The sequence below is a fragment of the Myxine glutinosa genome, chromosome 7 (assembly GCF_964187855.1).
Source record: "Myxine glutinosa chromosome 7, kmMyxGlut1.1, whole genome shotgun sequence".
Classification (NCBI taxonomy): domain Eukaryota; kingdom Metazoa; phylum Chordata; class Myxini; order Myxiniformes; family Myxinidae; genus Myxine; species Myxine glutinosa.
Genome location: NC_136267.1, coordinates 65,703,604 through 65,725,325, shown reverse-complemented (window position 1 = coordinate 65,725,325; position 21,722 = coordinate 65,703,604). Strand labels below are relative to the sequence as shown.

At 45.9% G+C, this 21,722-nt stretch overlaps 2 protein-coding genes across 18 annotated transcripts in view; one reads left to right on the top strand and one right to left on the bottom strand.

Moving 5' to 3' along the window:
- Positions 1-20,342, top strand: part of SLF1 (SMC5/6 complex localization factor 1) — a 168,011-nt gene extending 147,669 nt beyond the window's left edge. For 3 of the 4 annotated variants that reach the window (XM_068122487.2, XM_068122488.2, XM_078781830.1), the window contains 4 exons: positions 5,889-5,980; positions 15,921-16,013; positions 16,413-16,595; positions 18,816-20,342. In XM_068122487.2, the coding sequence (XP_067978588.1) occupies positions 5,889-5,980; positions 15,921-16,013; positions 16,413-16,595; positions 18,816-19,444 (997 nt within the window). In that variant the 3' untranslated portion in view covers positions 19,445-20,342. Of the gene's footprint in view, positions 1-5,888; positions 5,981-15,920; positions 16,014-16,396; positions 16,596-18,815 lie in introns of all 4 variants that reach the window. The other variant, XR_010985242.2, reaches the window with a different exon arrangement.
- Positions 19,994-21,722, bottom strand: part of MCTP1 (multiple C2 and transmembrane domain containing 1) — a 264,386-nt gene continuing 262,657 nt past the window's right edge. For all 14 annotated transcript variants that reach the window (XR_013624092.1, XM_068122490.2, XM_068122489.2 and 11 more), the window contains one exon: positions 19,994-20,961. Coding sequence is in view for 13 of the 14 variants with exons in the window: in XM_068122490.2 (XP_067978591.2) it covers positions 20,890-20,961 (72 nt within the window). In the remaining variant the exon portion in view is untranslated. The remainder of the gene's footprint in view (positions 20,962-21,722) is intronic.

Below are 21,722 nucleotides of genomic sequence, written 5' to 3'. Positions count from 1 at the left end.
GGCCGCACTCATGGCCGGCCTTCAGGACGACGGTTGGACCGACCGGCTGCCGTGGGTCCTTTTGGGCCTCCGCACGGCCCCCAAGGAGGACCTCCGGGCGTCCGCCGCCGAGCTCGTCTATGGCCAGCCGCTCCGCATCCCGGGCGAGTTTGTGCCCGACGCTACCAGTCCCTGGTCCGCCGCACACCAGCGCTCGGACCTCCAGGAGGCCGCCCGCCGATTTGCCCCCGTGCCAACGTCCCGCCACGGTGGCCCCCAGTCCTACGTCCCCCCGGCGCTTCGCACAGCGGAGTACGTCTTTGTGCGTCATGACGCGCACCGGGGGCCACTCCGGCCGCCGTACGACGGGTCCTGCGACGGGGCGACAAGTCCTTTGTCGTCGACGTTGGCAGCCGGTCGGACCGGATCTCTGTGGACCGCCTCAAACCGGCGCACATGGACGTCGACCGACCACCACGGTTGGCCCTTCCTCCGCGGTGAGGCCGCCCCCCGTCCACAGTTCCCCCCGCTCGACCACCCACCACCACGTCGGACCCCTCCCCACGACCCTCCAGGGGTCGCTGCGGCCGGGTCATCCTGACCCCCCTTAAATTGACCCTGCCGGTGCAGGTCGATTCTGGAGGGGCGTGTGTAGCGGTTACCGCTGGATGCACACAATCCGATGCCTTGCACCGGCCAGAACACGGCCAGACGCGCCTCTCCCGGGCATGCCCGGACTCACTGTTCCCGGGCACGCCCGAACCTCCCGGGCACGCCCGGTCTCGTCTTTCCCGGGCATGCCCGCTCTCGCCTTTCCAGGGCTCGCCCAGAGCGTCCGGGCATGCCTGCTATCGCCTTTCCAGGGCTCGCCCAGAGCGTCCGGGCATGCCCGCTATCGCCTTTCCAGGGCTCGCCCAGAGCGTCCGGGCATGCCCGCTCTCGCCTTTCCAGTGCTCGTCCAGAGCGCCCGGGCACGCCCAGCCTCGACTTGCCAGGCCGCAGCCAAACACGCCCGGGCAGGTCCAGACTCGCCTTTCCAAGGCTCGCCCTTGACACCCGGGCATGCCCGGTATCGCTTTTGCCGGGCAAACTTCCCGACATAAATGTGTATATATATTGCTGCCCGATAAACGGGCTTTTGTCAGAATACCTGAGCTGTTTTGTTTCATTAAAGCAACTCGGACGAATTCCGTCTTTGGTCGCGTCACTTCTTTCGACTCGCGTTGGAGCGCAGCTCCTTCAATATATTACTTTTACGTTTTATGAGAGTCGGCACAAAAACGACATATATATCTTCGTTCTTTCTAATTTCATTCAACATTATTATCCGGAAGTAAAATATGTTTCAGGAAATTACCGAGAGATATGTGTTCGTTTTTTTAAATTAGTTATGTGCGCATACACTTTAAATAGGGGTTGGCGAGGAGTGTGAGGGGTTGTAGAGGAGTGTGAGGAGGTATTGGAGAGGAGTGCGAGGAGGTATTGGAGAGGAATGCGAGGAGTTATTGGAGAAGAATGCGAGGAGTTATTGGAGAGGAGAGCGAGGAGGTATTGGAGAGGAGTGTGAGGGATTTGAGAGGAGTGCGAGGGATTTGAGAGGAGTGCGAGGGATTTGAGAGGAGTGCGAGGGATTTGAGGAGTGCGAGGGATTTGAGAGGAGTGCGAGGGATTTGAGAGGAGTGCGAGGGATTTGAGAGGAGTGCGAGGGATTTGAGAGGAGTGCGAGGGATTTGAGAGGAGTGCGAGGGATTTGAGAGGAGTGCGAGGGATTTGAGAGGAGTGCGAGGGATTTGAGAGGAGTGCGAGGGATTGGAGAGGAGTGCGAGGGATTGGAGAGGAGTGCGAGGGATTGGAGAGGAGTGCGAGGGATTTGAGAGGAGTGCGAGGGATTGGAGAGGAGTGTGAGGGATTGGAGAGGAGTGTGAGGAATTGGAGAGGAGTGTGAGGAATTGGAGAGGAGTGTGAGGAATTGGAGAGGAGTGTGAGGAATTGGAGAGGAGTGTGAGGAATTGGAGAGGAGTGTGAGGGGAGTGTGAGGAGGTGTTGGAGAGGAGCGAGGGTTGGAGAGTGAGGTGTGATGGAGAGGCAAGTGAGGAGCGATTGGAGAGGAGAGAGGCGCGATTGGAGAGGCAAGTGAGGCGCGATTGGAGGGGAGTGTGAGGTATTGAAGAGGAGTGTGAGGGATTTGAGAGGAGTGTGAGGGATTGGGGAGGAGTGTTAATGGTTGGAGAGGTGTGTGAGGGGTTGGAGAGGAGTGTGAGGGGTTGGAGAGGCGTGTTAATGGTTGGAGAGGTGTGTGAGGGGTTGGAGAGGAGTGTGAGGGGTTGGAGAGGAGTGTGAGGGGTTGGCGAGGCGTGTGAGGGGTTGGCGAGGAGTGTGAGGGGTTGGCGAGGAGTGTGAGGGGTTGGCGAGGAGTGTGAGGGGTTGGCGAGGAGTGTGAGGGGTTGGCGAGGAGTGTGAGGAGGGTTTGGAGAGGAGTACGAGGCGGTATTGGAGAGGAGTGCGAGGAGGTATTGGAGAGGAGTGCGAGGAGGTATTGGAGAGGAGTGCGAGGAGGTATTGGAGAGGAGTGTGAGGGATTTGAGAGGAGTGCGAGGGATTGGAGAGGAGTGCGAGGGATTGGAGAGGAGTGCGAGGGATTGGAGAGGAGTGCGAGGGATTGGAGAGGAGTGCGAGGGATTGGAGAGGAGTGCGAGGGATTGGAGAGGAGTGCGAGGGATTGGAGCGGAGTGCGAGGGATTGGAGAGGAGTGTGAGGGATTGGAGAGGAGTGTGAGGAATTGGAGAGGAGTGTGAGGAATTGGAGAGGAGTGTGAGGAATTGGAGAGGAGTGTGAGGGGAGTGTGAGGAGGTGTTGGAGAGGAGCGAGGGTTGGAGAGTGAGGTGTGATGGAGAGGCAAGTGAGGAGCGATTGGAGAGGAGAGAGGCGCGATTGGAGAGGCAAGTGAGGCGCGATTGGAGGGGAGTGTGAGGAATTGAAGAGGAGTGTGAGGGATTTGAGAGGAGTGTGAGGGATTGGAGAGAAGTGTTAATGGTTGGAGAGGTGTGTGAGGGGTTGGAGAGGAGTGTGAGGGGTTGGAGAGGAGTGTGAGGGGTTGGCGAGGCATGTGAGGGGTTGGCGAGGAGTGTGAGGGGTTGGCGAGGAGTGTGAGGGGTTGGCGAGGAGTGTGAGGGGTTGGCGAGGAGTGTGAGGGGTTGGCGAGGAGTGTGAGGGGTTGGCGAGGAGTGTGAGGGGTTGGCGAGGAGTGTGAGGGGTTGGAGAGGAGTGTGAGGAGGGTTTGGAGAGGAGTACGAGGAGGTATTGGAGAGGAGTGCGAGGAGGTATTGGAGAGGAGTGCGAGGAGGTATTGGAGAGGAGTGCGAGGAGGTATTGGAGAGGAGTGCGAGGAGGTATTGGAGAGGAGTGCGAGGAGGTATTGGAGAGGAGTGCGAGGAGGTATTGGAGAGGAGTGCGAGGAGGTATTGGAGAGGAGTGCGAGGAGGAATTGGAGAGGAGTGTGAGGAGGAATTGGAGAGGAGTGTGAGGAGGAATTGGAGAGGAGTGTGAGGAGGTATTGGAGAGGAGTGTGAGGAGGTATTGGAGAAGAGTGTGAGGAGGTCTGCGACGTCGAAAGTGTGAGGAGGTATTGGATATTTGTGATATAATATTTGTGAGTGATAATATATTGTTTTACAACATGGTAAAACAATAAAAGTTCTGAATCAAAAACAAAGGTTCTGTAACATTAACAGTGAAATAAATCATTGTCGAGACCAAATACTTTTGACAATTTCAACTTATTTTTCGAGAATATTGTGAGTTATTTGAAAAAAGTGCAACTGTGCCAATATTTTTGGCCACGACTGTGTGTGTGTCTCTCTCTCTCTCTCTCTCTCTCTCTCTCTCTCTCTCTCTCTCTCTCTCTCTCTCTCTATATATATATATATATATATATATATATATGTATGTATGTATGTATGTATGTATGTATATATATATATACATAATAGTTCACGGAATGAGCTGCCAAACAATATTAACCACCACCATGCCAAAAGCAACAACAACGACGTGCTATGAAAGATCTTTTTTGTGTATGTTTCACTTCAATTTACATTCTCATTTAAACTCTCAGATAGACATACAATATGTTTGTGAAGTGCAGCATGCTGTCTTTTGATAAACCCCGTCAGAGAAGCGACAGGTTGGCAAGGCTAGTGCGGATAGTTTGCGAGATGAGCCACTTCGTCGTTATCACCAGTTAAGCACAAAAAGACATATGAGCTTTCCTACTCCTCCCCTTGTACATAACAACATATTGTTTGAGATTTTCAAGTTTGTCAATTTATCAATCTGATGCTCTTCGAGACGAGCTATTGTTACGTGCTCCTCCCCGACCCCTTGGTCACGGTGTACCTCCGAGCCCTGAGAGGAGTCACGGCAGAAAAATGTGTTATTCTGTATGTCAAAGATCAATGGAGAAGCCACCCCAATTGTTACTCACAAACAAATATTGTATTAAGATCACACAAGAATAACAGTACAACAATAATAGTAATCAAAAGTACAATCAATAAATGTCCTATGATGGTACCATCAGTTTCGTAACATATAACTCACTGTGCTCCAAGTGAGTGAACCAAGAACATTCCCAATGTCTCTATTCCCCGGCTTCAAGCCAACGTCGATCCGCTCCAGCGATCGACAGATCAATGTCCAATCGAGACCAGAATCCCGTTGGGTTGGCAGTTACAGTCCCTGCTGCCAAAGCTGTGCAAAGGCGCCCTCAAGGCGACTGGGAAATCCAAAGGCGCTCTCCAGGCGACGTTTCCCGGCTCCAAATCGGCGACGCGCAGACTTTCCACTCAAAAGCCACGTTACACACACACCTCAGATCGACGTCTGCATACGGTGAAAATGGTCGAAACGAGACGCAACCTTGAGCGAAGCGCAAGTCCTGCGCGAGTCAAAATGGCCGACGGCCCGGTCTCGTGGCGCAACGGCACGACGATGATTCTCTCCTGAATCGATCGCAACACCTGACACACAGGTTAATCTGTCACAGCGATAACCACTCTGTCGCAGGAATCCCTTTCCTGGGAAACCCGAAAGTTCACTAGTGACTGTTGTTCGCCAACGTTCGCTCCAGACCGCAAATAGCTCGGCTCCTTCTTGTCCGACTCACTCGCTCCGCCCTCTTTCTTTCCTCTCCTTCCTCTTCGTCGTCCGGTTCTCAATCCGGTTTCCTGTTTCTTTTAACATTAACTTTTTTACCTTTTGAAAACAGTTCATGAACAATAAACCTTTTGAGAACAATAATAGTACATGGAATCAGAAATATTTACAGTGGATGAAAACCACCACAATGGAAGTGACGAATCCGTAACACTATCAAGTAGGCACCTGGTCACAGGCCTGTATTTATAAACATGCCATGTTATCCAATAACCAGAAATTAGTTGTTAATAACCATGGTAAAACATTTTTTGGGGTTTATGTCAAGTTGAACCTTTATTTTGAAGTCAAACCTAAGTGGAAACTTCACCAGAACCTTCATTCAAAGCCGAAAAACATTAGCTGAAGTGTTGCCTCTGAAGTTTAGTGGGATTAAATTGGTGGGATTGTGGTAGTGCAGCAGTGATTGTGGCAGAGCAGAAGGTCACCGGGACTAGTTATAAAGAGAAGCCCCAAGGAACATGTACAGGGTTGTTTGGTGCCGCTATTGTTTTTTTTATTGGTTCCACTGTTGTTTTATCCTCGACCAGGGGTTGCCATCAGAAAAAAAGCTTCTGACCAGAAGTTGTAAGTTAAAGCCCCAAGACAGGCAGTAGTGAACAATGCGATGAGTGTTGACAATCTTGAGAGTGTGAACCGGTGTTTTGATGAAATTTCTCACCTCCATGCCCCACCCCACCACTGTAACTCCTTAGGAAACGTGGACTACAGGAAGAGAGCTCTACACCAAGGAATGGCAGTGCAGATAAGCTTGCTGATGATGCTTGCTGTTCCATCAATAGGAAAGGTCTCTACAAACCAGGCATTTTACCTCCCAGTTATTGAAGCCAATCAACTGTTTCTAATCACATCATTTGTATAATGCTTTACCCACACTTAGTGTGTGCATGTGCAAACATATGAAACTCATGCAGGAAATTAATGAACGGGCCTTTTCTGTTATTTGGTTTTTTAATTATTTGGAACACACTTCTAATGGTAATCGGAAATTCTCATGTGACGAGGGGCTCTGAACGTTCTGCGGTTCATACCACGGGCCATGCAAAACTTATCATCATTGAATGACATGCAGTGGTTTTCTCAGCACTGGCTTATTCGGACATTTGAGTGGATCGTTTCAACACACACAACACACATTCACTTGTTACTGGCAAGTCTCTCAGCCTCCTTGAGGAAATTTCACATCTGGATATAGATTGGCTTGTTTAACTGAAACTTGGTTCACACCTGGCAATACTATGACAGCTGCTGACGTACTTTCTCCTGGGTGTGACTTCCATCATTACCGAAGAAAGCGTCAAGATGAAGGTACTGCCTGCATTTCTAGGTCAACTCTGTTGAATTGTATTGATTTTTTTGCGTCTTGTCCATCCTTGCTTTTTAATAGGATATAAGGTTCATAGTGCAGCTGCCTCCTACCCCATCCCCTCCCACTCACCCCCCCCCCCCCCCCACACACACATACACGTACACACACACACACACACACACACACACACGCGCGCGCGTACCTGACACAGATGGGCATACAGGCAAATACACGAGACAGCACACAACTATTAGACGAGACAATTTCTGTTCACCCAAAATTCAAACTAGGAATCGTTTACAGGGCTCATAAACAAATTGCCACTCACCTGTTACCTTAAAATAAAATAAAAAAACACCTTTAGAGGCCATTTTTCCCCGCAAAGCGGGGGTTGGCCTTTTTCGGGAACCGTGGTTGTTGTTTTTTGGTCCCCTTTTTGAAGCAATGTTTTACAGCCGGATGCCCTTCCTGACACCAACCCTTTTTGCCACCTTTAACGACAAACAGGGAATTACCAGTGAACTGGTACTCAATTAGCCAACCTCGGAAGGATGACAGGCTGAGTCAACCCCCCTGGCGTTAATTCAGCGATCGACCGGGATTCGAACCCAGGATCCTAAGCCGGCACCCTAGCCGCTAGCCCAACACCAACTTCACCTGTTACCTTTACTTTTCCTTTATTGAAACCTCTACATCCGAAGAAGTTTGTGACCCACTTTAACATGAATTATCTGGATATTCAACAGTTCAGTTGGAAATTATCAAATTTGATTATTTTCTCACAACTCGATGAATGTCCTGAACATTTTTTTAATTATAATAATCAAATGCTTTTAAACTCCTTGGCTTCTCCACTTTTCATTAGATTCGTTAAATTCGGCAAAAGTTCCCCCATCTTGTTGCATACAAATTCAAGGATCATGGATTAGCTAGAACATAGAATGGATCAGGATGCATAGAATTGATCAGGATGCAACGGAGCAAAAGGAACAGTAGAAGGAGAGGGGGGATATCAAGAGCAAGGTTGAGGGACAAAATATAGGGAGACTTGGACAAATATTGAAAGTGGGGAAGAATGAAGGGTAGGGAAGGACACACGAGGTGGAAAAGATGGATACAGAAGCAAGCTCTCAGGAGGGGAAATCTGGAAATTTAAAGAGGTGGGGTGAGGCTGGGGGTTGTTATAATGGGGTATAGAGAATTGTGGGTTTATATGGGGAGATGGTGCAGAACATCTTTCTTGAAGTTCTGAAGGAAGGAATGAGATTGAAGAGAATGTGGAAGTTTGTTCCACAGGTTGGGAAAGGGGACAAATGAGTAGTGAGTAAGTAGTAGGTAGTGAGCAGTCATTCTGGATTTTACAAGTTTTCACCCAGAAGGGGATTGATGGTGGACTGTGTACACTCTCCAGAAACATGGGGGTGGGGGGGTTAAAAAATGAGCTTTAATGACTTAAAATCAGCAACAATTCATGACATTAAATCCCTTGCTACAGCAAAATGCTATTATCATACTCTGATGAAAAATAACTCAACTCGTCCCAATGTGTTATTCTCTATTATTGATGAACTTCGAAACATGGTCCGAGCTCTTTCCCCACTAACTCGGTCTCTTTCACTAGCTATGTGAAAGTATTAGCTGCTGCTTTCCAGGATATGATCTCACGTATTTGTTGTTCACTTACCAAACATGTTCTTAGTCATACACCTCTCCTCCCCTCTTCACTCAATACTTATTTTTGTTTTGGTTCACTTCTCACCTCTTAGTTTAGTTTAGATACTGTCCAATGAATTATAGTTTTGGTTCAACTTCTTCACTGCATCCCGTTCCATTTACTTCCAGTTCTCTCTCTCCAATTGTTATTGAAGTTATAAATTACGTCCTTATTTTTAAAAGCCATAGCAATCCCTATCTTCAGGAAACATTTGGATCCAAATGATTTTCCAAAATTACAGGCCTAATTCTTTACTTTTTTATTTACGTTTCCTCTCTAATATTCCTGAACGTGCTGTGGCCATTCAGCTGCTTCAACACTTTCACCAGCATTGTCTTTTAGAACCCATCTAGTCTGGTTTTAACCAGTTATACACAGTACTGACATTGCCATTATGAAGGTTAACAACGATATCCTATATCCAGACACCAGACTCCGTTGTGTAAATGTTAAGAGTGTTGCTTAAAGTCTGGGAGGTCCGGTTCAAACCCCCGGCTGAGTCATACGAAAGAGTTTAAAAATGATCCGTGCTGCTTCCTTGCTTGCCGTTCAGCTTTTTAAAAAGGATAGAGCACGGCGTAGGTTGGCATCCATGGGGAGGAGGGAATTCCTCCTTAGGAAATTCCCCCCTGAGAAAAGCGACACCATTATTGTGACGTCACCGGTACCCGAGCACCCCAGGAAGTGATGGCACTTCCCACAAGCTCAGTGGCTGTTTGTCTCGTCTAACAGTTGTGTATGTGTGCGTGTGCGCATGCACACTCGCTCGTCAGCTTCACTACAAGCCTTACATCCTGTTTAAAAAAACGTCTGGACCTATCAGATGCCTATGGCACAATTAACATTAAATAGATCAATTAAATTGATTTTTTTTTTTTGTTGTTTTTTTTTTTTTGTATACAAGATCGAGGCTCATGAAAGAGCTAACATTAATCACACAAAAAGACAAACCGACACACAAAACACAAAAAACAAGGGGAGCGGCAGACAAGATGGGGAGAGAGGGGGAAGGACACAAAAGAGAGGGGGAAGAGGGGGAAGGACACAAACACAACATTTGAGAGCAGGGACATCGGGAGGACTTGGGGGGAGGTGGGAGAGGATTAAAACATATGAACACTGCAAGGACTCTGGGGTGAATTACCGGGGGTAGAAAAGATCAAGGTTTTTGATGGGGGACGATAATAGATGGTGGTGAACAGCTGTTTTAAAGACCTGGAGGGAGGAGTGGGATTTTGTTCCAGAGGCGGGAGAAAAGGGGAATGAAAGAGTGAAGGTGAGCAGAGAGCCTAGACTTTGGCAGTTTAACCATAAGAGGGTTCCAGGCAGATCTTGTGCGACCTGAAGGAATATTGGGTGGGACAGAGCACAGAGAGAGCTGGGGGAGCAAGGCCGGAGAGGAGTCGGTAGAAGACAGAAAGACCACCAACCTGCCTGCGGTGAGTGAGTGAAAGGCCCTCGGCGTTGACTACATCGCAGGAGATTCCAATGATTCTGAAAGCTTTGGCCTCAACAGCGTGAAGCCGAGCAAGGTGTGAGGCAGGAGCACCAGCCCAGAGGGGGGAACAGTATTCCATTGAGCTGCGGATGAAAGCCTTGTATGTGGTGAGGAGCTCAGGTGTGCCAAGGAAGGACTTCGCATGACGGAGGATGCCCAGTCGGCGACTGGCTTTGGAGGCCAGCTTGGAAATGTGGTTTTCCCAAGAAAGATCATGGCAGATAGTGAGACCCAAAAGCTTGAACGACAGAACTTCTTGGAGAGGATTGTTGAGAAAGTAGATGGGAGGGTTGTCCAGTCGGTCCTTTCGGAGAGACATTGTAAGAGTGTGAGATTTGTCAGGATTGAAAGACATGTTCCACTTGTTTGACCAGTCTGTGATTTTGTCCAGGTCTGCAGAGAGTGAGGAGGCTGCAGACTGCCGATCTGAGGGATGAGGAATGGAGCGACAGAGAGTAGAGTCGTCAGCAAAGAGATAGAGAGGATTTTCAAGAGAGTCAGAGAGATCATTGATGAAGACCAGAAAAAGCACAGGGCCCAGAACACTACCTTGGGGAACTCCAGCCTGAACAGGAAGAGGAGATGAGAGAAACCCATTCAGGGCCACACGTTGACTACGACCAGAGAGGAAGTCCGCCAGCCATGCGTGGAGATTTCCATGGATACCAAAGGAGGAGAGTTTGGAGAGCAGAGCAGGGTGCCAGACCGTATCGAAGGCACGTGAAATGTCAAGGGAGACAGCTCTAATTTCCTGTTTGGCGTTGAGGACCTCCATCCATTGTTGAGAAAGCAGAAGCAGCATGTCCAGAGTAGAGTGACCAGGTCTGAAACCAAATTGATGATCAGAGATCAAGCCATTGGAGAAGAGGAAAGATTGAATATCTGAAGCAATGATGGATTCCATGACTTTGCTGATAATTGGGAGAAGGCTGATTGGTCTGTAGTTGCTGGGATCTGTTTTTGCACCTTTTTTGTGCAAAGCGGTGATGTTGGCTGATTTCCAAGCAGATGGCAGATGACCTTGAGCAAAAGAGAGGGTGAAGAGAACAGAAAGAGGGAGTGAAAGAGCAGAAGAACATGATTTTAGGACCCGTGGGCTGATGCCGTCAGGACCAGTTGCAGAATCAGAGTCGAGGGTTGACAGAAACTTTTCCACCTTGTCAGGAGGAAAGGACACAGAGTCCAGGAGCAGCTGGGTACGACTGGGTACGGTGGGTACAGAGAGGGATGGGTTTGGGACACAAGATTTAGAGGTAAACACAGAGTTGAGGCATTCAGCTTTTTCACGTGCGGAGTCAGCCGTTAACCGTTTGAGGTGAGGGAGGGGATGGAGGGGGAACAAACACCAGAAATAGATTTGACCAGACGCCACCAGGATTTGGAAGAGGGAGACAGATAAGAGAGTTCGGTCTTGAGAATGGTGAGATATTGTTTCCTGGCTCTCCTGAGGGTGGACACACACTTGTTTCGGGCTTTGTGAAAGGAAATGAGATTTCCTTCCGTTGGATTTGCTTTCCAGGAGACGAAAGCAAGTTGTTTCAGGGCAACAGCCTCACCACAAGATTCCGTGTACCATGGACGGGAGGAAGGGTATGACAACTGAAGACGAGATGGTATAAATCTGTGCATGAGAGAGAGCAATTTACTTTGAAAAAATCCCCAGGATGAGTTGATGTCAGAGGCGGTAGAGATGGGAGACCAATCCAGATGATTGATGGCTGCTTGAAGACCGTGCCAGTTGGCCTGAGTGAAATGCCAGACTCGTCGACGCTGAGGAGGCTCTCTGAGAATGGTCAGAGAGATGTCCACTTTGACAAGCACATGATCAGATGAGCCGATTGGAGCAGAAGAAGAGCAGCAGACATTTTCAGGGAAGTTTGTCATAACCAAATCCAGAAGAGAAGATGCTCCGTTGACTGAGATCCGGGTCGGGAAATTGACAGATTGTGTCAGTCCCAGTGAGTCGCAGAAGTCCTTTGCTGAAGAGCCATGGCTGGTGAGAGAGGTACCCACACCCAGCCAACTGGCATGGTGACAATTGAAATCACCACATATGAGGAAGAGAGAGTTGGGATGGGTAGATAGAAGTTGGTCCATATTATCAGACAGTGAGATGTAGATGGAGTCATCGCTGATTGGTGGACGGTACAACACACATATGAACAAAAGGTGGGAGCGAAGGGGAAGCTGTAGCCAAAGGTATTCCTGGGGGTGAGGTGGAGAGAGGGCAGTGGAGGGCGAGTGAGGAAGAGAGGTTTTTATAAAGATAGCAACCCCACCTCCAGGACGAGGCTCAGGTCTATCATACCGGAGGAGGGAGTAACCTGGGAGAGATACCAAGGCATCAGAGACATCATGAAGGAGGAAAGTTTCTGTTAAGCAGATCATATCTGGTTTGTCAGAAGCAACCTGTATGGAGAGGTCAGTCAAGTTTGAGCGAAGGCCCCGGATGTTTGAGGTCCATACTGTTAATGAAGAGGAAGGGGGAGCATCGGGTCCAGAACAGGGGGGGGGGGGGGGGGGTAGGGTAAGATGTGGAAGAGGAGGAAGAGGTAGGGAGAGCTGTTGAAGGTGTGTCAGAGATTTCAGAATAGCTTGGAGAAAGGGAAGAATGGGGCGGACAAAAGGTTTGATGGAGATTGGGTGAGGCACAGTGAGGTGTTATTTGAGGAGGGGGAAGAGCAAGGCAGGAGGTTTGGGGAGATGAAGGTGAAAGTTGGAAGGAGGAAGAAGCAGGGAGGATGCTTTGAGGAGGAGGGGTGAGAGGGGAGTCTAGGAGGGGAGGAGCGAGGGAGAGTTTCGGAGGGGAGGGGTGTGGGAGGAGTTTAGGAGGGAGGGGAGGGAAGGGGCAAGGGGGGAGATTTGAAAGGGATGGGTGATGGGGAGGATTTGGAGGGGAGGGGTGAGATTGGATTTTGAAAAGTGTACGATTCATGGGAAACGAACATTTTTTGCAAAATGAGTTTGAGACCTTCGAGTCAAAAATACGTTTGAGGACACTGGAGGAGGGATGGAGTTCTGGATAGTTTAGGGAATGTAGAAAGGAGGAACTGTAAGAGATGGTATTATATATATTTTTTGGAATGAATAGATTTGGTGAGCAAGACGAAAGCATCCTTTTGTAGGAAAAGAAGAAAAGGGTGTTATAATATATGAGAGAAAATATTTGTTCAGGGGAGAGATTATACATTTCTAACCGCGTGATCGCGAACGAAGAACGAACGAACAAAAAGAACAACAAATAAACGAATAAGACCTGGGAAGGAAATATTTTTTTGGGGTTTTTTTTTTTTTTTTTTTTGTGAGTACAGATATTAAACAAGGAGGTACGGGGTGATCGACTGGTATGAAACAGAGAACGAAAATAATTTCAGCGCATTCGACGAATCGCTGAGAGAAAAACAAACCACAAGGTCGGAGACGGAGACGGAGACGGACGAAATACTCGATACCATTAACCGACGATTGTGTATACATGTACGAAAAATTAGCACCGAAAATTTTCCAAAAGATACGCTTTCGGTACATACACCGAAAGATTGATACAGTCTCGACAAAAACACAATTGAGAAATATCACTTAGCTTCGAAAGCGTGAGCGCATAGAGCAGCTTCGAAAAGACGTGACCTCGCCGTGATCTCGCGAGATCTCAATCAACTGATCTCAATCTGATCTGATCTGATCTCAATCTGATCTGACAACTGATCTCAATCAATAAGACTGATTGATTGATTGATTATTAAATTGATCATAATGTTATACTTGATTGCCTTCATTCTTACTGGACTTACTATTGAGTGGTTTAAATCTTATCCGGCAGATCCTTCATTCACTGTAAATATTGCTGGTTACTCATCTGACCCCGTTCATCTATCTGTCAGTCTTCTTCAAGGATCTTTTCTTAGTCTACTTTTGTTCTCTATTTATGTACATTCGCTTGGTACAACTTGAAGACATTTAAATTTTCATTGTTACACAGATGACACACAGATCTACTTGTCCACTAAACATGATGACGTGCTGTCTTCTACAATGCGAATTGGTCTCGTTTAAATAAAGAAATGGATGTCAATGAACTTTCTCAATGTTCATGCTGCCAGGACTAGCATGCTGATTCGTGACTTTTCATCAGTCGTTGAAAAGTTTCTACTTCAGATACTGGAAGTTCGAGTGCATGACCTGATCACTGCTATGTTGGCTTCTAACTTAGGAGTCACAATGGATCCAACTCTTTCCTTTAATCCACATCGCTAAAATCTGCAAAAATCCATTTACTTCCATTCGCAGAATGCTGCCCACATCCACCCCTGCCTGAATTAGAAGACACGTTAAATTTTTAGTAACCGCAACTCATCCTTCCTTTCCTTCCACAAATCACTGTACAATCCAACCATTACCACAATCGGTATAATTGCGACAGATCCATACACTGCAGATTCTCGTTACGATGAATGAATACATTATTGGGATCTTGTATACTCTCATACTAATACATATTTAAAACGGAATATTATGGACATTCTGTGGGTGAGTGCGTGCTGTCAGAATTAGTTACTATATTCATGATCCAATTTTATGAGACACTTCTGAGGCCTTTATGGATGTAATCCAATCTTGACATAATTGCTAATTGACTCGTGTTTTTTTTCTTCCTGCTTCACACAATAACAGATCGCATTTATATGTACTGGTAATAAGCATCCACAACCATCCTTGTTCACGTTGTAGAACGTTGGTCGGGGCCCTCACTTTTTTCCCTCCTCCCCCCCTCACTTTTTTTACCTTTATTCACTTATTACTTTTCTCCGCAACCGCTTGAGCGATTGACACAAAACGTTCAACATAGGAGCACCTACCCTTGTATATGTTGCTAAACAAAGTTACATGATGGTTGAAAGGAAAATGTAGCCGGCATTCCAAAAAGTCTGTTTTCTATAGGCATGGGTTGCAGGGTGTTCCACATATCAGGAATAAACGGCCTCAACATCACTTCGCTTGGCCGAATGAAGAGGCTATGTGCTGCTTTGCATCATTTCTGTGGGTTTGGTTACGCTGCTTACATAATGCTGCTCAGTCTGCTGAAAAAGAAAATTGCAACAAATAATGAAGCGTGTCAATCTCTTTTCCCAGACCATTCAATATTCTTGTCGACGTCTCTCTCCAGACTAGACTGCACTGCCATGGGAGGTTTTCACTCTCCTCCTTCCAGTGCTCAGTCCCTCCTCCTTTAGCGGTCAATTGGAGTCTAGGTCCAATAACAGCATGGCGATGTGAGGCAAGATGATGCAACGGAGAAACCACGTGGTTGGCAGCTGATGGTTCTTTAACCACTCCAACCCCACAACACACAAGGATTTATTTTTTCATGTGTTTGCCACCGCACTGTCGAGCCTGGTTTTCATCCTCAACCAAATCAAAAACAAGAAAGAGCAATCAGAGATTGCAGACCCTCACCAGGACGTGTTTAGTGTTTTTAAGGCTTTTGTGTTGAAACAAATATGGCGGCCGAACTACTTGACCGATGACGTCATCATTTTTTTTTCTCCACCAATTTATTCCTCGATGACGCTCAAGAAATTTCATCTTGATCGGATGAAGTTTTATACTTGTCAAATTATGACATCATCATTAACATATGTTATTCCCCATGGAGAGTTCTATACAATGAGCCATGTCTCAATGTTTTCTATGTGGCGCTTTCGGAGATATAGAGGTGCAAAGTTTTTCGGTTTTTCCAAGATGGTGCCCATACCATGTGACATATGACGTCATAATTATCATTAAAAAAATTATACACGAGGAGGCAATTTGGTGAAAATTTCCTGTCATTCGGATAAACGGTTGCAGAGAAAATCATATTTATTCTGTGCGGATGGACGGACACAGACAAACGGACTCAAATGCAATTTAATACCCTTTCCTCTGGTGAGGGTAATAAATAAATAAGTAGCATGCTGGTGCAGTGCCAACCAGCATGGAGCCGTCCTTTTCAGTGAGATTTAAAGCCGGCAGTCCCTTCTCCATTTTGGTTGTAGATTGATGTGTGCTGGCTTCCTGGTCAAATTCATTTTTTGCCTTGCACATGCTGCTTTTTTCGACCTACTTGTTTGCTGGACATTTCATGTTGATGGTGTTAATAAAAAGCTCTGCGTTGTAGTAAAAACAAATTTGCACTTAATTCTACCATATCAACATTTCCCCTCCAGGTGAAACAAAACTCCATGCTGCATGCATCAACAATGATGTCAAGGGTCTCTCCCAACTGCTGTCCATTCCTGGCATCGATATCAACGTACAAGGTGAGTTATTTAAGTTGTTTAAAATTGTGCAAAGTTTAAACTCGATGCAGGTTTGGTACTTCTTAAAAATCAACCAAACCTGGCCAAAGTTTTGAAATTTGAATGCACAGGATTATTTGGCAAAACCTCGTTCACAATGCTGTGGTTCAATGAAAGCATTTGCTGTGTAATAATTCCCATAGAAAGGTGATCGAAGTACTCTACCATTTCTCTGGTTGAACTTGCGCTGTTACCTTCAGCAGCCACAAACTCTGAGCTGTTGAGTTTGGGAAACTAAGGGAAACTGTCATGTTTATTTTCAACAACATGTAAGAGAAACTGTCATGTTTATTTTTGCTATCAATGCTGTGGTATTGATCATTCATTGATTAATCGTGATGAAGTGTTGTGTTCTTGCAGACAATGCAGGCTGGACTCCGCTTCACGAGGCTTGCCTTCATGGCCACACAGCATGTGTGGAAGCCATCTTGAATATGCAACCAGACGTCAACCTTATGATTGGGGTTAAAGGGGTCACACCCATTCATGATGCTGTTATGAGCGGCAACCGGGACATTGTGGAGTTGCTTGTCCGACATGCTGGTTAGTTATAACTCTTTATTTGTCTGGCCAACTTTCAGGCCTATTCGGCTACCTTTCTATACTAAGTAAAAAGCGAATGCCAGAAAATATAAAGATTGTTTGTGTTTGTTTACAGCAGAGTTTTGTGTTTGTTTATATTTGCCAATTGTTCAAACATTTTGCAAAGTTTTTGTTTTAATAGAAAGTGCTAAAAATGTTTGGAGATATCCAAAATATGGAAACCATTAAATTACAGCCACATGGAGATTTTTTTCAACAAAGGATTCAGAGACCAGAGGTTTCCACCACACAGCCCTTGTGCCAAACCTCAATACACCCCTGGAGGGAAGGGAGTGGGGTTTCTCATGAGCGGGATAAGGTAGAAGAGAGGGAAGTGAGTGAAGCAGAGTCAAGGCTCATGGAAGAGCTAGAACACTAAACAGATCAGAACGCAACAGAACAATAGGAACAGGAGAGAGGGGGTGACACCAACAGCGTAGTTGAAGGAATTGGGGACAGGAAAGGATGCATGGGGTGGACAGGATAGATACAGAATGTAAACTCCTAGGAAGGAAAAACTGCAAGTTTAAAAGGAGGTAGACTTGGGAGAGTGGTACTTAGAGTGGAAGGGGAAGTGCTTAGTGAGGGTACAAAAAAAGGTTTTGGATTGGAGATTGTCTGAGATGGTGGGGAACGGCTGTTTTGAAGACCTGCAGGGAAGAATAAGATTGAAGAGAATGTGGAAGCCGGTTCCCCAGGTGGGAAAGAAGAGGAATTAATGAGTGGAGGTGAGCAGTGATCCTGGATTTTGGGAGTTTCAACAGAAGGGGGTTCATGATGTACCGTGTGAGCCCTGTAGAAACCTGTGTGGAGAGACAGTAAGCTATGTGTGGAGTTGGCCTTGGATGCCATATACAGAGAGTTTGGAGGGTAAGACAGGATGCCAGACTGTATTGAGAGCACGAGATATGTCTAGACAGACGGCCCTGATCTCAAGTCTGACATTGAGGGCCTCCATCCATTGTTGGGTGAGTAGAAGCAGCATGTCCAAGATGGAGTGACCTGGTCTAAATCCAAATTGGTGATCCGAGATGAGGTTGTTTGAGAAAAGGAAAGATTTGATATCCGAAGCAATGATGGATTCCATGACCTGGCTGATGATTGGAAATAAACTAATAGTTCTGTATTTGAGGTGATTGGTTTTTGTACCTTTTTATATAATGCAGTGATGTTGGCTGATTTCCAAGTAGATGGAAGATGACCTCAGACAAATGATAGGGTGAAAAGAGCAGAAAGAGGGAGTGCAAGAGCAGCAGAGCAGGTTTTTAGGACACGTGGGCTGATGCGTGAGTGGCAAATTGTGAATGATCCCACAAAACTGTACATTGCAGACCACCTTCTTCCTGCCCCTCATTACTTTTCTGTGGTGTACCTGTGTGTTTTTCTGGCTTGCATGTGTTTGCCACTTGAAGTTGATATCCTTTGTCGTTTATCTTTTCCATGTGCCTTCACTTCATTAGAGAGAGAGACCAAAGGGGAGAGCAAAATGGAGAGAGTGAGAGAAAGAGAGAGAGAGAGTGTGTGCGCGAAAGAAAGAGAGAGAGGAAGACCGAGGAAGTCAAACCAAACAATTTCGGTCTTTGTGTGAGCGATGCCAGCAAGAGGCACCGAATATAGTAGCATGCCATCCTTCAGATGAGGTGTAAATCCAGCTGTTCAAATTAGTTTGTGGTGAAAATGGCATTTGCATTGAATATAAGTAAAATTGATATTTGCGAAAGATGATGGGAATAGAGCCTGTGATTGATGCTGTGAAGAGAAACAGGTTGAGATGGTTTTGTCATGTGTTGAGGAAGGATGAAAGTGACTGGTTGAGAAGAGTGATGGAAATGAATGTAGAAGGAAGTAGAGGACGGGGAAGACCGAGAAAGACTTGACTAAAGATGATCGAAGAAGAAATGCGGGCAGGGGGGTTAACAAGGAGAGATGCAGAAAATAGGGCAAAATGGAGAAGATTGTCATGGGGACCGCAAGGCTAACCCCCGCTCTAGCAGGGAAAATGGCCTTAAAATGCATGTTGTTTTGTTGTATAAGTAAAATTGATTGGCCATTAAGTTTGTAATATGGAATAGGCACGTCAAACCAAATGGCCCTGTGTGTCGAGCTGTCCCTTTGTACCCTTGTAACCTTATTCAATTACACTGACTTTTATTTTGTACAATATTTTGCTTTGTCTTTCAGGGTCAACTTTCCTGCATGTACATTTGAACAACAACATCACTGTTCTTGATCTTTTGAAGGGACATTTTCCACAAGAGGGGCTGGCAAGATTGATTGAAGATGTAGAACATGCCACAGACAAAGTGTGTGTCAAAGGAAATGCATGTGGTGATTATGGAGCTGTTAACGACACCAAATGCAGTCACAACATCGAACAAACCAGAGACCACGTGTTGATGTTGAACCAGAGACCAGAGACCTCGGGGCCATTTTCATCCTCGTGTGCCAATGACCAAGAGGTTTACTGTTTACTCGTGTTCTTGATGCTGAAGAATTACATCTGGGTCAATCGCCTACACCGGCTCACATGCTTAGCAGTTGCAGAGGGTGGAGAAATGAAAGACAAGCTGTCCATATTGATGCGCCTTAGTTGCCAGGCCCACGGTCCAATTGCCTCATATTTAGAGGACCTCAGGATACTCGTGGAGCTACCGCAGTATGTTACTTTGCTGCACCGCAGCCTGGAGAAGAGTCTTTCTCCTCATCCTCTTTCGAAAAGGACACGGGAGGTGTTGCACAACATCCTGGTCATAAGCAGCAGCGTTTCCAAGCCAGAGCATGGCAAGTACTTTTCACATGATGAACATTGAATGTGTTTGTTCCGAGCTGAAATGCCAGATTAACTAACAGAATAACGAGGTTTTTTATCTACCATGGTTGACAAAAACGTGCAAACTGCCTCGAGTGGCAAAATTGGTAATGCTGATGTTCCGGGTGTTAACGGTTTGTCGGTGCAAGAGCGTGAGTTATCCACCAACGAAAACCGACACAAGCTTTTACAACCTCTAATGCTCCTGTACAAGAAGCCAAGCACATTTTTGGTGCCTAATTTTGCTCTCTCTCTCTCTCGTTTTGCACGAGGAAAAACTTCGTTTTCCAAAAAGTCTTCAACTAACTTGGGAGGTATGTGTTTCTTTGAAGTTGCCAAAGCATTCGAATTTACACGTCACGTGGTAGCATCTTTGTTTTAACTTTTGCTTTCAATCTTTTGCCATAAGTCTCTTTTTTTAAAGCTGGCACCCTGCCCAAATTTCCGATGCATCGGGTGGACCCGTAATGCCTCTACAGAGCCTTCCCTGCCCTCCAATCACCATGTGGTGAGCCTGTATCTTATAGCATAGCAGATAAGACTGCACTCGTTCTGTAAGATGTTTTTATCCGTCTGTGCCATTCTAAGACAATAAAAAGCTGAGAAGTTATAAAAGAATATTTGTTTGCTAAGATATTAATGCTGAATGAACTATTAAGATCGATTTTAGTGAAAGCAGCATTTTAGTTTTTGTTGTTTTGTATTTTTTCACTTGTACAGTCTGCAGATGTCAATGCACTTTTTCCATGCTAAATAATTGCACATTTGTTGTGAGATGGAAATATTTCAGTAAAGTAATGAAAAGTTACATATGTTCATATTTACAAAAGTTTGTAAAACCCTTTTTTTAAAAATACATGCTTTTGATATGGAATAAACTGTACAATTATTACCAAACAGTAATGCAGTCGTGATGCTTGGACCCAGCAGCTCGGCATTTACGACGACAAACGATGGGGAGGTAAAAGAGACGCACATGTTTGTTGTAACTGGATCACATGACCAGCAAGAAACCCAATTACAGCATGCCCCGAAAAATGTGTTGCTACATGCATGGGGTGAATTATATTGCACTGTTTTTTGTTTGCTATACAACATGCGTGACCACACAGCTTATTACATACAATCCATCTGTCCAGGCTACCCCCATAAATGCTAAAATACTTCAAAAACTAGAATTGCAAAATAACATTTGTCACTGAAAAAAGGTAAAACTTAACCAGATGAATTGGAACAGTTTTTTGTTGTTGGTGTTACTTCCCGAAAACAACCTTCATTAGAAATCGTATTAACTGTTTGCCAGGAAAAGTTTTGCTACGGATAACGGCTCGACTCGAAGAGCGTATGGTCCGATCGCTCTGACGGTGACCTACTGCCGTTGGCAGCTTTCTATGGGCAGACAAGCAACTGACGACAGACTTGATGCAGATTAAAGACCGAGATGCTTTAAACTGCAGTGCTTTTTTTCTTCTTGGCTGGACTTGAGATGGCCTCTGGCTTGAGTTCTCTGTATTGCACCTGTGAAAGGTTAGGGATCAAGGATGAAAAACAAATGAACCGTGACACCGAAGTGGTTCGTTTAACATATGCCAGAATGTGGTTACAATAAGCACTCATTAGAGTTGTTAGGCAAAATGGGAAACAGATGCAGCAAGTGATGCTGTGTAATGAAAGCACCACATTACTCGCTGGGATTCCTAATGCCACAATAAAACTAGCAGAGAAATGGTTTTCTGAAGCAAACTGAACAGCCTTGCATTCTAACGACAGCGTACATTGCCCTTCTCATTAGGATATAATGCTTCAGCACACTACAACTGAAGCAATTTTATAAAGGAAGAGATGGGTTGTATTGTATTCAAATTGAGGTTTCCTGACATGTTCTCACGACCACAGTAAAATAAACGATTCAATTGCAAATCAAACTCGTGGTATATATATATATATTTATATAAGTATTTGGGGGTGGTATGGTTGCTGTATTTTTGGGCCTGGCAGGATAGCTTGGAGGTATGCGTGCTCGCCTATGGCCTATCGAGCCTGGGTTCAAGTTTTGACCCGACCATAAACTAATCCTGATGTTTCGCATTCAGGAGTATGCATAAATGTGTACACGATCCTTCGGATGAATGTTAAACTCTAGGAAGAAGGATTCATTTGCCAGCAATGATCGTTGGTGGTTGTTAAAGATTGCATGGTGTCTTTCATGTGAAGGAGGCGAGTTATAGACAGCACCCGGAACAAAATACGAATTCCTGTATCTTCATTTGAGTATCCTG